General features: G+C 37.1%; 1 protein-coding gene across 1 annotated transcript in view; it reads right to left on the bottom strand.

Annotated features, from left to right (window-relative positions):
• LOC150004748 (cadherin-related family member 3-like) overlaps positions 1-15,141 on the bottom strand; it is a 126,035-nt gene that overhangs the window by 97,277 nt on the left and 13,617 nt on the right. Inside the window, exons 3-4 of the mRNA XM_090284924.1 lie at positions 9,692-9,863; positions 8,802-8,890 (exon numbers count right to left, since the gene is read on the bottom strand). Coding sequence (XP_090141050.1) covers positions 8,802-8,890; positions 9,692-9,863 — 261 coding nt within the window. The remainder of the gene's footprint in view (positions 1-8,801; positions 8,891-9,691; positions 9,864-15,141) is intronic.

Genomic DNA, 15,141 nt, shown 5'->3' with positions numbered 1-15,141 from the left:
CTACACATTAAAAACCTTCATCCATGACTTAATTGTTGAAGCTGGGTAATTCAGTGGAATTCATTATGCTGACCTCTCTACTTATATATGTGTGAAACATTTATTTTTATCAGATTTGCAGACCTAATGGATTTGGAATACCTGGGATAGGGAGGCCTGGGAATGTGAATTTATAACAACAGGCTAACCAAAGTGATTTTTATGTACTCTAAAGCTGGTTTTTTAAAAGTGATTCTCAACCTTGGCAACAGATTCACCTGGGGAGCTTTAAACATGTTAATACCCAGGTCACACCCAAGACTAATGAAATCAGACTCTCTTGGGTGCAACCTGGGTATCTGTGTTTTTTTAATTACACAGATGCTCCTGCAACCCGGTGGCCTGAGATTTTGGCATCTGTCTTAAAGTTTCCTCAGAAACAGATCCAGAGGTGACAATTTGTGTGCAGGAGGGTTATTAAGTGCCCTGGGAAACCAGAGTGGAAATAGGAAATCAGGACTGAGAAGGGGAGGAAGCCAAGCCAGAGCGCCACCTCGAAGTCCACACAAGCAGTGTCAACCTCCTCCCACCAGGAGCTGCGGAGTGATCTTTTTCCTCAGAGCCATTCTCTCCCCAAGGAGAAGGAGAGGGGATTTTTCTACTCCTGCACCCTTCATCCAATGGTTAAGGTTTACCCCAGAGAGAGATAAATTCCCAGGCACTTCTGGCTCTGTGAAGAACAAGAAAAGTCCAAGGATAGTCCTCCTGCTGCTGAAGGAAGTCAAAGCACAATGAAATAGTAGGAGCAGGGAGCACCACACAGAAATGCTACAGAGGTCTCTAATGAGACTTGGGAAGAGCATGGATATGACCCACCATGGCTGCATCATGCTAGAAAGAAGAGTTAGTACCAATCAATTTAGCGTTAAAATGAAACCTACTTGTTATGAGGAGTTGTCAAAGAATATGGGACAGAATTGAATGTTACTCACATATAAGGTGACTGGCTACAATATGTTACAAACTTGCATGCCATCTTGTGGAGAATGATGCAAGTTGTGCAAAGATGAAGTAAATATTCCCATGAAATGTTTATTAAAAATTTGACTGTGGTTTCCTCTAAACCTCTGCCTTTCGTGCAGAAAGTTAAAGATTATTTTCTGGGTAATTAAAGGGTTTCTTAAAATCAGTTTTTCTCCAATTATATCTGATTTCAAACAGAAGTGTTCATTAGCTTGAGTAACCCAGATAATTTCCGAAGTTCAAGATACTAACCAAATTCTCTGCTCTGCTTTTTAAAAATAGTCTGAAATTCATCTATGCTCACTGTTCTTATTTTCCTCACCTCTGATTCTCTTCAAGCTTCTTCAATCAAGATTTCATTCTCTCTACTCCACTAAACTACTCCACTTATCATGGTCACAAAATATCTTCATTTATTCATTCGCTGAACACCTGCTATATGCTAGACATGTAACTGAGTTCTAGCAATCAACATATTGCCACCTTCAGTGATCAATAATTTCAATGCTCATCATCTCAGCAATTCAACAGCACTTGACAAATCCCCTCTTGAAATACATCTTCTTGGGCTTCTGGAAGACACTCTACTCTCCTGATTTTTCTTTCCCTGACTGGTCCTACTTAGTTTTATTTCCTCAGTCCTCTTGCTTTTTCTAACTTCCAAATGTTGTGGCTTCCAGGCCCAGTCCTTGAACTTTTTTTCTTCTCTTTTATATTCACACTTAACTTCCTAGGTAATCTCATTTCATTCTCAACAGTAAATAATAAGTATTGGCTGCTAACTAGAAATTGATGCTCCAGCCCCCATGTTATTGCTGAGCTCCAAAAATTTTAATTAAGCTGCCTACTCTTCCTGGATGTCTCCCTGGCTTCCCATTCTCAACATGCCTAAAACAAAACTTGATTTTCCTCCTTTACTCCACTCCTCTTCAAGAGTTCCTCTGGCCGAAACCCCAGAAACCTTCTTGATGTCCCTCTTTTCTTTATACCCTATGTCCAATTTGTCTACAAGTCTGTCAACATTACCTTTAAAATATATGCAAATTGCCTTGTTTATTAGTGAAAGGTACTATGTCTTACTTACTTTGAAATACATAAATAAAATAAGATTGATGAATGAATAGAAGAATGGGTAGTTGAGTGATAATGAACACATGAAAAATATTAACCATAGAACCTACTGATGGGTATATGGGTGTAAACTCTCAATTTTTCATCTCTTTCAACTTTCTTATATGCTTGAAATTTTTAATAATAAAACATTAAAGAAAACTTGTAAATTCCGAAGACTTCTCACCACCTCATCTGCCATCACCCTAGACCAGGCCACCATCATCTCTCACCTATCATCTGTAAATGATCTCTCTGCTTCCAATATTGTCTCTTCACAGTCCTTTCTTTTTCACACAAAACCCAGCATAATCTTTTTAAAATGTAAATAATATCATTTTTTCCTCTTCCCAGAAAAATTCCACATTAACCAAAATAAAATTCAGTCCTTAGCAATATTTAAAAGGATCTTGGTAATCTGGTTGCTGGCTATATTTTCACCATGATCTTCCTAACTCTCTTCCTCACTCTTTGCTTTTCAGTTACATTGGTTTCTTTAATATGCTAAGCCTGTTTTTGCCTCAGGGCTTCTGTACTTAAGACTTCAGTCCTTGTCTGCGATACCTTACCCCAGTATATATGCCTTGTTCCCTCCCTCACTTCATTCAGGTCTCTGATCAAATGTCTCTTCCTCAGAGAGGACTTTTCTAACTGTCCTATTCAAAATAATACACACCATTGCCCTTTCTCCTTATCACTCTCTTTCCCTTTGCCCTACTTTATTATTATCTTTTCCATACCACTTACTATCTCACATTATATCATTTATGTGCACCTTTGGTTGTCATTTTCCTCACTAGACTGTAAGTTCCTGAGCTTATCTGCCATATTCAATGTTTTCTTCTGAACACCTAGGACAGAATACTCACTCAAGAACTATTCATATGATGAATAAATTGAGGTTTCAAAAAAGTTCTAACTCCTTTGAAGTTAATGTTTTTTAAACATTTTTAAAATTCTATTAAATGCCAATAGATTTTAAACTCTTTTATTGGAATATATTTTATTTTATTGTCTTTCCCATTGTTTTTAAGTTCTATTTATTAAGCACTTCATAGATACCAGATTACTGTTGTGAACAAGACTTTATAGTTTCATGAGAGAGACTTATTTTTTTTTAATGATGACAAAGTGTGATTAGTGTTATAAAAGGGTAAAAATATATATTTCTTTGCAAAACAATAACCCACACTAAACGTTCATTGTTTTGAATTATTTCTATTTCTATAAATGTTTTCAGGGAAATATAGTTTAAATTTACCAACATGGACAAAATGAGAAAGGATTTTGAAATTTTTAGATTTAAATAGGCTCTTTCTACACAGAATAAAGTTAAAGAAGATTGGCCAGTTTTGATAGGCTAATTCAATACAGTCTCATTATAGTAAGCAACATTTGGTTTTGGATTGTAGAGCATTTATTCAGGCACTTATAATAGCAGCTCTTCGCTGAATCAACCTCCCTCATTGTCAATCCCTATGACTTTGTGGTCCAAACCCTTCCCAGCTAAAATTCCTGGCGGTCATGTGACCTAAGACTAAGCCAATTGGTGCATTATTTCTACCTTGCCACAGTAGTTGGTTAAGGGCTAGCACATGAAGCAATCAGAGCCCTGAAGATGCACTGAAATCAAGGAGAGAGCTTCATATGGGTCTCAAGCTGGTGGGTTTAGGGACTCAGATTCTTGCCCTTCACGTGTTACCAAAGGGAGGACAAAAAAGATGGAAGTTCATGAGTCCTATAGTAAACCTGCTTACATTGTGCCCTGCTTACATCATATGAACCCAGAATTCAGCTGTGCTGGAAGCACAATCTTTTCAGTTATTGCAGCCAAAAACCTCATTTGGGTCAAGTTTTCTCTTAGCTGCAACCACAAGAATTCTAATATACTTTTGAGGGATGAAGGAAGAAACAGACTTTGATTTATTAATTTTGTCTACAAAATATGTATAGGAATGACATGACCTTGTATTTCCAACAGTTTGATAGATTTTTACCTATTTGATGTATTTTCCCCCACACAGGAAACTTACAAAAATTGAAAATGTAGATGCTATTCAAAGGACAATATTGGGTCCTTTCCTTAAAATGATTATAATTAAATACAATCCATAAAAACTAAAATTGGCACCCCAAATTATAAAGCAAAATTCACATATTCTGGTTTCTAACTCAATAGACTCATCTTTTTTCTCCTTTAATGTTTGTTTTGCAGCTGAGTTTAAAAAAAGGAGCATACAATTAAAATTCTCAGATCCATAATCGTAAACCCTAATGCATTATAACTGTTGAGTCATTTGATGATTCCACTAATAATTATGCCTCTAAGAATTTCTAGATATCATTTTACCATAGACTGATCATTGTCAGCCTTCAGTCTATATACTTAACCAAGTGGAAAATTTGTTTATTTCCATATATAGTCTGTGGCCTACATTTATTCATTGCATTTATTTTGTCAGAGGGGAAAAATAATAAAACCATAGGAATAGGTTTCTTTTTTCACAAACATTTATTTATTTATTTATCTTTAAAGAGAAGGAAACGAACCTGACCCACAACCTGGGAATCGAACGAGCGACTTCTCAGTTCACAGGCCAGCATTCAATCCACTGAGCCATAGCAGCCAGGGTAGAAATAGGTTTCTATTTGTCATTAAATGGTGTATCTTTTTAAAAGATTTTATTTATTTATTTTTAGAAAGAGGAAAGGGAGGGAGAAGGAGAGGGAGAGAAATATCAATCAGTTGCCTCTTGCATGCCCCAAATGGGGAGGTGACCCACAACCCAGGCATGTGCGCTGACCAGGAATCAAACCAGACAATGCTCAACCCACTGAGCCATTCCAGTCAGGAAAAATGGTGTACCTTTTTATTTTTCAATGGCTACCATAAAACTTTCATAAATTATTCTTTATTGGAATTTAAAGTTTTTTCAAACAAGTTATTAGAATGCTAGTTTAGCTGATTATTTCCTTAGCCCCTCATAAAGTTCCCAAAAGTAAATATAAATTTGTTAAATAAATGACAATATATCTAAAATCTATATGCTAAGATTTGTCATTAACTTTGGGATACCTTGAATGAGATCGTTTACCTTGAAGTGGAGATATTAAACTTTGTTTCATGAAAGCATGCTGCTTCCATCCCAATCTTATTCTTCCTAATCTTATCCTCACTCTCATCCCTCTCCACTGTCTCCTCATGCTGCTTGGTCTCAAAGCCTGGGCTTATTTTCACGGGGTCCTAATTAACTGTTTTAATAGATACAATAAGGTGTAACATACTATTTTAAAGATAACTTTTAGGGTATATGTTTATTTCACCATTAAGAAAGAAAAAGACAGAATACATGTTGAGTAAGATGAATCTCTGCTCCGCTCCTTTTTCATGACTCTCAGCAGCAACTTCATGGCCACACATGAGATAAATTCAAAAGTGGTCAAAGAAGTAAATGTTAGACCTGAAACCATAAAAATCCTAGAAGAAAACATAAGCAGCAAAATCCCAGAGAAAGCTCATAGCAATATTTTATCAGTTGTATCTCCCAAGGCAAAGGAAACAAAAGAAAAAATAAACAAATGGGATTACATCAAACTAAAAAGTTTTTGCACAGCAAAGGAAAACATCAACAAAATAAAAAGACAACCCACAGAATGGGAGAACATATTCACCGATACATTTGATAAGGGGTTAATATCCAAAATTTATAAAGAATTTACAAAACTCAACACCAAAAATAAAAAAAAATCCAATTTTTAAAAATTAGTAAAGGGACAGATGGCCAATAGACATATGAAAAGATGTTCAACATCACTAATCATCAGAGAAATGCAAATTAAAACCACAATGAGATATCACTCACACCTGTCAGAATGGCTATCATCAATAAATGAACAAACAAGTGCTGGTGAGGATGTGGAGAAGGGGATCTCTTTTACACTCTTATTGGGAATGTAGATTGGTGCAGCCATTGTAGAAAGCAGCATGGAGATACCTCAAAAATTAAAAATAGATCTGCTTTTTGATCCAGTGATCCCACTTCTGGAACTATATCCAAAGGAACCCAAAACACTAATTGGAAAAAACATAAGCACCCCTATGTTCATTACAGCATTATTTACAATCACCAAGATATGGAAGCAAACCAAATGTCCATCAGTAGTGAATGAATAAAACAACTCTGGGACATTTACATAATTGAATACTACTCAGCCATAAAAAAGAAAAAATGTTACCCTTTCAACAGTGTGGATGGACCTGGAGAACATTATGCTAAGTGAAATAAGCTAGTCAGAGAAAGAAAAATACCATATGATTTCATTTATATGTAGAATCTAACTAACAAACTGAACTAACAATCAAAATAGCAACAGACTCAGACAGAAAGCAGAATGACAGCTATTGGGTTAGGGGGTGGAGGGGTTAAGCAAAAAGGAAAAGGGGTTCATGGAATTGGACAACAGTATAGTGATTGCAGGAGCAAGAGGAGTAAAGGGGGATTAAATGGTAAAGGAAAAATACAATGAAAAATTTTAAACAAAGTCCTATGGGAAAATAATTAGGAAAAATATGATTAAATATACATCTCTCTATTGGAGAACTTTTCAGGGTGTTTAACATTCTGTGTATTTTATATTTAGCAGAGATATGGAGACATTATTTCCCAAAATCATTTGAGCATAGGATCTTTTATTTTTTTCATGGAGCATTTGTGGAAGCAATTTGGGAATTTTTGATATGATAGGTAACATACAGGCTATTGGGTAAAATGGACATGGGTTTGAATCACAACTGTACTTACTCTTTAGACAAATTACTTGATCTCTGTTAAACTAAATGTTTCTCATCTATAAATTAAAGGCATAATACTAGCGTATTGATTCATTTACTAATATCAGAGTAGAGAATCTCATCTACTTCAGGAATTAAATGGAGACGAGTTATATAAATATGTGCCCACCTATGATAAACAGTTATTAATTCCATTATTATCATCATACATCAGGCTCCAAAACATTGCTGAGCTCTTCCCCAGATTAGAACCAGTTTTTCTATGAATTAATATGAAGACTCAAACAAATGAAAATTGTTGCCCAGTCATGAGTGTTTGAACAACACATCTGGTCTGAAATACGATATCAGAAGAATGTGTATAGGAGTGTGCCTAAATTTAAGTTTCCACAGCCTATGTCAACAATGAAATGTCATTCCATGTTTGGTGAAATTCACAAAAACACTGCAGTAGCCTTCCAAATATGGCCCAGGAACAAGTTCTCTTCTCAGAAAAGTATAGAGCCTGGGCCAGAAGCATTTAACCTATATGAATAAGCATTTGATAATCCTTCATTAGAAATAAATTACTTGCATTAGTTGGCTAGTACATCATTGTAATTGCATGTTAGAGGCATAGCTAAATCCTGCTGGATCGTGATGTGCTTTCCACTCTAAAATGTCAACATGGTAGATGACCTGCCATAGAGAACACCAAGGAAGCAATTGTAATATAATATCTGATTCTCTTAAGACTGGAATTGCTCTGTGCTAGATTTAGTACTATAATCTTGAACATGTTGATGTGGGGCAATATGCATGATTAGGTGGCTTAATTGCATATTGTAAAGGAAGCTGTGACCTTTTCAGTCTCATTCTGGATGTGGTATTGTTCTACTGAGAGGAGGATGAGACAAATGGCAGGGGAGCGGGGGTAGTCTTGACAACAGCAGTGTTTTTGTGTGTGTAATTACTTGAGTGTATTCAATGCTTTTAAAAATCATGTGGACAATGCCTCAAATATTAGTGGCCATCTATTTGTTTAACAAAAATTTTGTAGAAGTCAAGTTGCCTTGAGCAATGAATGACCCAGTAGCATTACCAGTAAATTGTAAATGCTGACAGTATAGTATCAACATGTACAATTCTCTAATTTTTAGCCAATTTCAGAAAGTGATACATTAAAAAATAAAAACATGATATTCTTACCAGTTCATCAGCTAAAACTGTTACAGCTAATAATGCCATAACCATTCCATACAGCATTAAAAATTAAGACAGTAATATAAATTTTATCACTTGTAAGATATTTTATAGTTTAAAAAGTTCATTATAATATAAGAAAAAACAATAGGAAAGGAGACAAAGAAGATATCCTTTCCCCAATTTTACAGTTGAAACAGAAAGGCAGAAATGTTAAATGGCTTGCAGCAATAAAGTTAGGATTTAAATCCAAGCCTCTTGGCACAGCGTCCATAGTTTCCTCCCTCTCCTGTGGTATCTGTAACAGGAAGATAACTATCCTGAAAATAAGTGCATTCTTGGGGCATAATAAAGCCCATAAAGCCTGAGAATGAGACCCAGCATTTTGAAATACAAATTAATTCTACCAGAAAGCTATATTTTTTCTCAACAGTGTGTGTGTAGCCAAGATCCCCATGAACAAGACAAAATGGCTTGGCATCTTTTGTCAACACCTAAAGATTCACTGGGCCTGCCTGCATAGGTGGAATGCACTAGAAGGAAGCAATTACCCTGACAGTCCAGCCCTCAATCATCTTCACCTGAAATGTCTTGATGTTTGAGATGAAAGGTATGCTTAGAACCTGAATTGATTATCCCTGTGGCTTTATATGTGAATGCAGTCATACATACAACCATCAGGCACTGATATTCTCTGCCCAAAAACATAAATTACCTCCAAAACAGCATCCTCTGGATCCTTGGCCACTGCTCTGTAAATGACTGTGCCCGGGGCAGTGTCTTCTAGGATATAAATCTCAGTAACTGCCAGAAAATATATAATAGATATTATAAGCCCCAAAACTTCTTAACCACTCCTAGATTTTAGATAAAACTTTAAGGCATTGTGATTGCTCAGTACAGATGATTTTATAGGGTGATTCCCATTAATCATAATAATTATAGCAATAATAATAGTAATAGACACCATTTGTCAAGTATCTCTCATGTGTCAGGTAGAGAGCAAAGAGATTTATACATGTAAATAGTAACAATATTGTTTGTTTTCAATAGAAAACATGAATTATCCACATGCTGGTATTAAATATTTGACTGCATAGAAAGAGGCAGAGATGAAGAAAACAGAGATAAGAGTGAGAGTAATATTCATATGAGGTGAAAATCAAAGAGAGAGAGAGCAAGTGTGCAAAAAGGACATGATCCCTCCCCTCACAAAGCTTTTAACTTAATGACATAGACATACTGTTAATTAAATAATCACACAAATAAAAGAAAAACTTTAGTACATAATCATTAAGCAGAAAAATGAGTGTTTTAATACTAAGCAAGTTAGTTCACCTTTCTAAGTCTGACAAATTACTTACACAATACAAATATGAATAGTGCCCACCTCCAGTGCTATGAACATTTCATAAATTAATCCATAGGATGCTCTTAGGATAGTGCCTGCTACATAGTTAGTGCCCAATAAGTGGCAGACCTTTATCATTATTCTCCTTATTACTCATATAGTCATAACACCATGAGAACACATAGGACAGGACACAGAATTCACATATATATATATCCACTGTACCCTCTTCCACCAAGAGAGGAGCTATGTACCTTGGTCTCTCTGAGCAAGAATTCCAGTGAAAGTAGGTGGCTCATTCACATCTGCAATCTGGATTAAAATGGTCTGTGATGCTGCTGCCCCGTGGTTGTCTTTGGCATAGACTATCAGGGAGTAGACAGTCACTGTCTCAAAGTCCAACTTGGGTACTCCAGTGGTAAATAACTAAATATTTTTAAAAATTGCAGGATAACAAAGTGAATGATTGGCTTAATAAGAGTGTAGACAAAATATTTCAGACCTATAATCCCAATAGAATCAGCATTTTTTAAAAAAGAGATAAAAACCTTGTATTTAAAATGTGGAAGCAAAGTGACCTGATTTATTGAAAACCTCATGAACAGAATTCTCATGTGTTATCTCACTTTCACTCTTCCCACCTTTCCATGTTATTCTTCCTAATAACAGAGTTAATTGAGTCCCTCTCCCATCTCTAATTTATTGGGGATTATCCTAAGCACTTATAAAACAGGTCATTCTATCTTTTTTTTTTTTTTACTGAAAATGGGTACTATTATTGGATGTATTTTACAGATGCAGAAATTGAGTCTAAAGAGGTTAAGCAGTTTGGCCAAGTTTTCATAGAGAAGTGCAATGGCTCTGACTCCATCTGACTTCAAGCTCATGCTTTTAATCAAACCTAAACTGCCTGGTACCTAAACATGAATGAAAAGGGAGCCAGGTATTGCTCTCGGTTCTTTACTTCATTGAAACATGGAAAAAAAAAAAAAAACCTGTGAGGAAGATACTATTATTACCACCATTTCACAGATAAGGCAACTGAAGCATAGATTATATAATACAGCTAGGAAAGTGATGCTGCAGAAAGAGGAAGACCTAGACCTGACCCTTGCACTGAACAGCACTATGACCGGCAGTAACACCTAAATGTTATCCTCCCAATGTCATGAGAAGTCAGTAATACATTCATGTTTAACAGCTCTCCTCTACTGAATGCTTTACACAGAATGGATGCCTTATCACTTTTTTTCATAGAGCAAATGCTTTTATCCTCATACGGGCAATGAGGAAACTGAGGCTAAGAAGCTAGAAGCCTGAGTACAGTTAGTAAGTGACAGAGCTGAGATTTAAAGGCAGGTCTTCCTGACTAAATTTTTTTTCTTTTCATCACACCCTGATGCTTCTGATGATATATGGGACTATCATTAAGCACATTCTGCTCTCAAGGACTTTATTACCCAGAAAGTATAACCCCAGGCTCAGGCTGACGCTGCTGCTCTGGTTCCCTCTGCCCTGGGAGCCCTGTGGGGGCAGCATTGTGTCCTTATTGCTCCCTAGCACTTTATACAATATTGGGCTTCTCAACAAATACTTACTGAATTTTTAAAAGCACAAATGCTTATTCCTTACACGTGGCAATGGAAGAAGACAGGAAGGTGGTTGAAGTGGCCCTCTGGTTGATTACCCCCATCCAGGAAAAGTTTACACACAAAGGGTAACTTGAATTCCTTTTTCTGTCCTGCTAGAGCAAGCCATGTATGTTGCTCAATGACAGGTAGTAATTGAAGATTATGTAACCAGAGCACACCTTGACTCATATCCATGAATTTTTTTATTTATCTGTATAATCAGTTCCTTTCAAGCTCTACTATTGTTTCTCCAGGAGATGAGTTTGGTTTTGGCAATTTTTTTGACTGCCTACCCTGTCACCCTACCTAAGCTCAGTCTTACAAACCGAATAAGCCTGTGTCCTGCAGGAAGGAAGTTCAATAAAGGATAATAATATGCTAAACCTCAGATAGGAGTGTATGCCCTTTTGTACTGGAATGTGGTAGAGACAGATCAACTCATTTAGTTCTGTCTTTATCTGCAGATTTATTTCCATGAGAGGAACTCATAATTGAACTGTTTCTAAAGCTATTTAGAGCTGGTCTATGATACAGTTAATAAAATGTGACTATCTTTCTTATCGTTTTTATTATTTGTAGTTTGACTACAATGGTGCTGAATATTGAAGTATAAACATATTTATTATAGTAACCACCACTGTGTGTTAATTCCTTATGATGGACCAAGCACTAAGATGGCACTTTGCATACATTATCTCATAGGATCTTCTTACTAAGCGCTGAGTGAGGTATTATTATTATTAATCTCTTTGTATATAAAAGAAAACCAAAAAACAGAAAAGTCAAGTAACTTACCCAAGGTCACATTGCTGCTAGTTGGAGGAGCTGTGGTTTAATCCTAGGTTTGCCAGACCCCCAAACCTGTGCTTAGAATAGCTACCTCACATACACACACACACAAAGAAAGCTAAACTAAAAAAAAAAAAAAAAAAAATCAATAAGCTTAACTGTTGAACAATGTTTGCTGCCATTTTGCTGTTTAAAGTTATTTTTAAAATCTAACTAATAATTGCATGAATGGCATTTTGCACCTCACTGAAGTTGGAAGCAAATTTAAAATCTGACAATACCAAGGCTTGGCAAGGATATTCAGTAACCTCCTAACAGACATGGTTTGCTTCTCTGAAGTTTGTGCTCATCACAGCAGCTAAAGTGATACCCATAAAATGTAAGCAAAACATTTTTTTTCCATAAAACTCCCCAATGGTTTTTTAGATGTGGGTAATAAATTGAATGTCCCCAATACTTTAGCTTTCACTATAATCATGTCCTTTGCCATATGACTTAACAGTCCCACCCCAATAAAACTAGTATGTATATCTCCACCCCATGACATGGACATGTGACCAGAGAGATAGGCTAAGTCATTTGCTCAAAGCAATAAATAAAAACCAGGATCTGAAGATAGGCAGTTTGGCTCCAGGGGCCCTGATTCTAAATCACTTATTCATACTGCCTCTCAAGATACACCACAATTGGTCACTTAGGTATCTGTCCACCCTACCAGTTTCAGAATCTCTTAAAACTAGGAGCCAATTCAGATCCCCCTACTTAAGACCCTTTGCTGTAAACCACACATTGCTCTTAAGAACTTTATTATTCATTGTACAGCAAGCAGCATGAGCTTCATCTTCATATGGCTCACCTCACTCTCAGGTGCCGTGGTAGCATGCAGAGGGGCCTACGTGAATGGTGTGCACACTGTCAGCTTGCATCGCATTTGAGCAACCCTGAGCTTAGGAAACTAAACTCTTCCAAAATGAGCAGTAAGCCTGCCTGAACTTTACCCCAGAGGAAGAAATTAGCTTTATTATACTCCATGATAAACAAAACTTCCAAACATGGTGCAGCCAAGATGGAGGTACAGGTGAACACACTGCTTCCATGAACAACCACAGTAAAAATTACAACTAGACTACAAAACAAATTTCATCCAGATTAACCAGAAAGTTGAGCTGTATGGAAGTCCAACAACCAAGGGTTTAAAGAAACTACATTCATCCAGATGGGTAGGAGGGGCAGAGACACGAAGGCATGGAAAGGCATGGAGAGGCACAGAGAGGTGGCAGAACGGGTGGTCCTACATTCATGGGTGGTAGATAAAAATCAGGACGGATACCTCAGAATCAAGTGACTCCAGCCACAGGCCAGACAACCCAGCCTAGAGTTCCAGCACCAGGAAGATAAGTCCCCCATAACTTCTGTCTGTAAAAATCAGTGGCAGTTGAGGTGGCAGAAGAAACCATGGGATTATCAAAAGACTTCTCTTAAAGGGCCTGCAGTGGACTTAGAACTCATGCAGACCCAGCCCCTCTGGGATTCAGCACCAGGGAAAGAGCTGGAAAGGCACAAGTAGCATATGAGGAGAAGGGAAAAAAGTGGAGTGACTGGTAAGGAAGCCAGTGCCAGGGAGACAGCTTCCTCTCAGGCAATATCTAAAGGCTAGGTAGTGGCATTGTCCTCTCTCTGAGCCCTCCCCCACACAAAGCCACAAAGTGGTGAAATGGGTTGCTCCACCCTGGCAACTACCTAAGGTTCTGCCCCACACAACTTATAGGTGCTTTTTCTACAATAAGCCATGCTACTAAGACAGGGAGACAAAGTAGCCCTACCTAATACATAGAAACAAACACAGGGAGGTTGCCAAATTGAGGAGACAGAGAAATATGGCCCAAATGAAAGAACAGAACAAACCCCCAGAAAAACAATTAAGTGAAATGGAGATAAGCAACATATCAGATGCAGAGTTCAAAACAATGGTGACCAGGATACTCAAAGAACTCTTGAGTATGGCAACAAAATAAAAAAGACCCAGGCAGAAGTGAAGGTTACATTAAATGAAATTAAAAAAAAAATCTACAGGGAATCAATAGGGGAGGGGATAAACCTGAGAATCGAGCCAACAATTTGGAACGCAAGGAAGAAAAAAAACATTCAATCAGAACAGCAAGAAGAAAAAAGAATTCAAAAAAACAAGACTATAATAAGGAACCTCTTGGACAACTTTAAATGTGCTAACATCCTAATCACAGGGGTGCCAGAAGGAGAAGAGGAAGAGCAAAAAATTGAAAACTCAGTTGAAAAGCTAATGAAAAAAACTTCCCTAATTTGGTGAAGGAAATAGACATCCAAGTCTGGGAAACACAGAGTCCCAAACAAGATGAACCCAAAGGGGACCACATCAAGACACATCATAATCAAAATGCCAAGGGTTAAAGATAAAGAGAGAATCTTAAAAGCAGCAAGAGAAAAGCAGAGAGTTACCTACAAAGGAGGTCCCATAACACTGTCAGCTGATTTCTCAAAAGAAACTGCAAACTAGAAGGGACTGGCAAAAAGAATTCAGAGTGATGAAAAGCAAGGACCTAGAGCCTAGGTTACTATATCCAGCAAAGCTATCATTTAGAATTGGAAGGCAAATAAAGTGCTTTCCAAAGTAAAACTAAAGAGTTCATTATCATCAAGCCATTATTATATGAAATGTTAAAGGGAACTATATAAGAAAAACAAGATCAAAACTATGAATTTTAAAATGGCAACAAATGCACAACTATCAACAAGTGAATCTAAAAAACAAACTAAACAAATAAGCAGAACAGGAACAGATTCAGAGATATGGAGATCATTTGGAGGGTTATCAGTTGGGAGTGGGAAGGGGGAGAATGGGGGAAAAGGTGCAGGGATTAGGAACAAATTGGTAGGTACAAAACAGAGGGATGTTAAGAACAGTATAGGGAATGGAGTAGCCTAAGAACAGTTATATGCATGACCCATGGATTGCTGGAGGGAATGGGAATACAGGGCAGAGGTGAGCAAAGGGGGGGGGGAATTGGAACAACTGTAATAGCATAATCATAAAATATATTAAAAGATCATTTATAACATGGCTCACAAGCCCTCCAGGCTCTGCCTCCTTTCCAGTTTAATCTCTCACTACACTTTCCCATCAGCTCTTGCCACTTTGGCCTCCTCTTGGTCCCATTTCCTCACTATACTCCTACTTGCCACAGGGCCTTTGTACATGCTCTACCTGGAGTTCTCTTCTCTCTCTCATCATCTACTTAGTTCCTACT

The sequence above is a fragment of the Furipterus horrens genome, unplaced genomic scaffold, assembly GCF_987537825.1.
Source record: "Furipterus horrens unplaced genomic scaffold, mFurHor1.1.pri manual_scaffold_7, whole genome shotgun sequence".
Classification (NCBI taxonomy): domain Eukaryota; kingdom Metazoa; phylum Chordata; class Mammalia; order Chiroptera; family Furipteridae; genus Furipterus; species Furipterus horrens.
The sequence above is the reverse complement of the archived record's forward strand: the minus strand, read 5'-3'. Positions and strand labels throughout refer to the sequence as shown.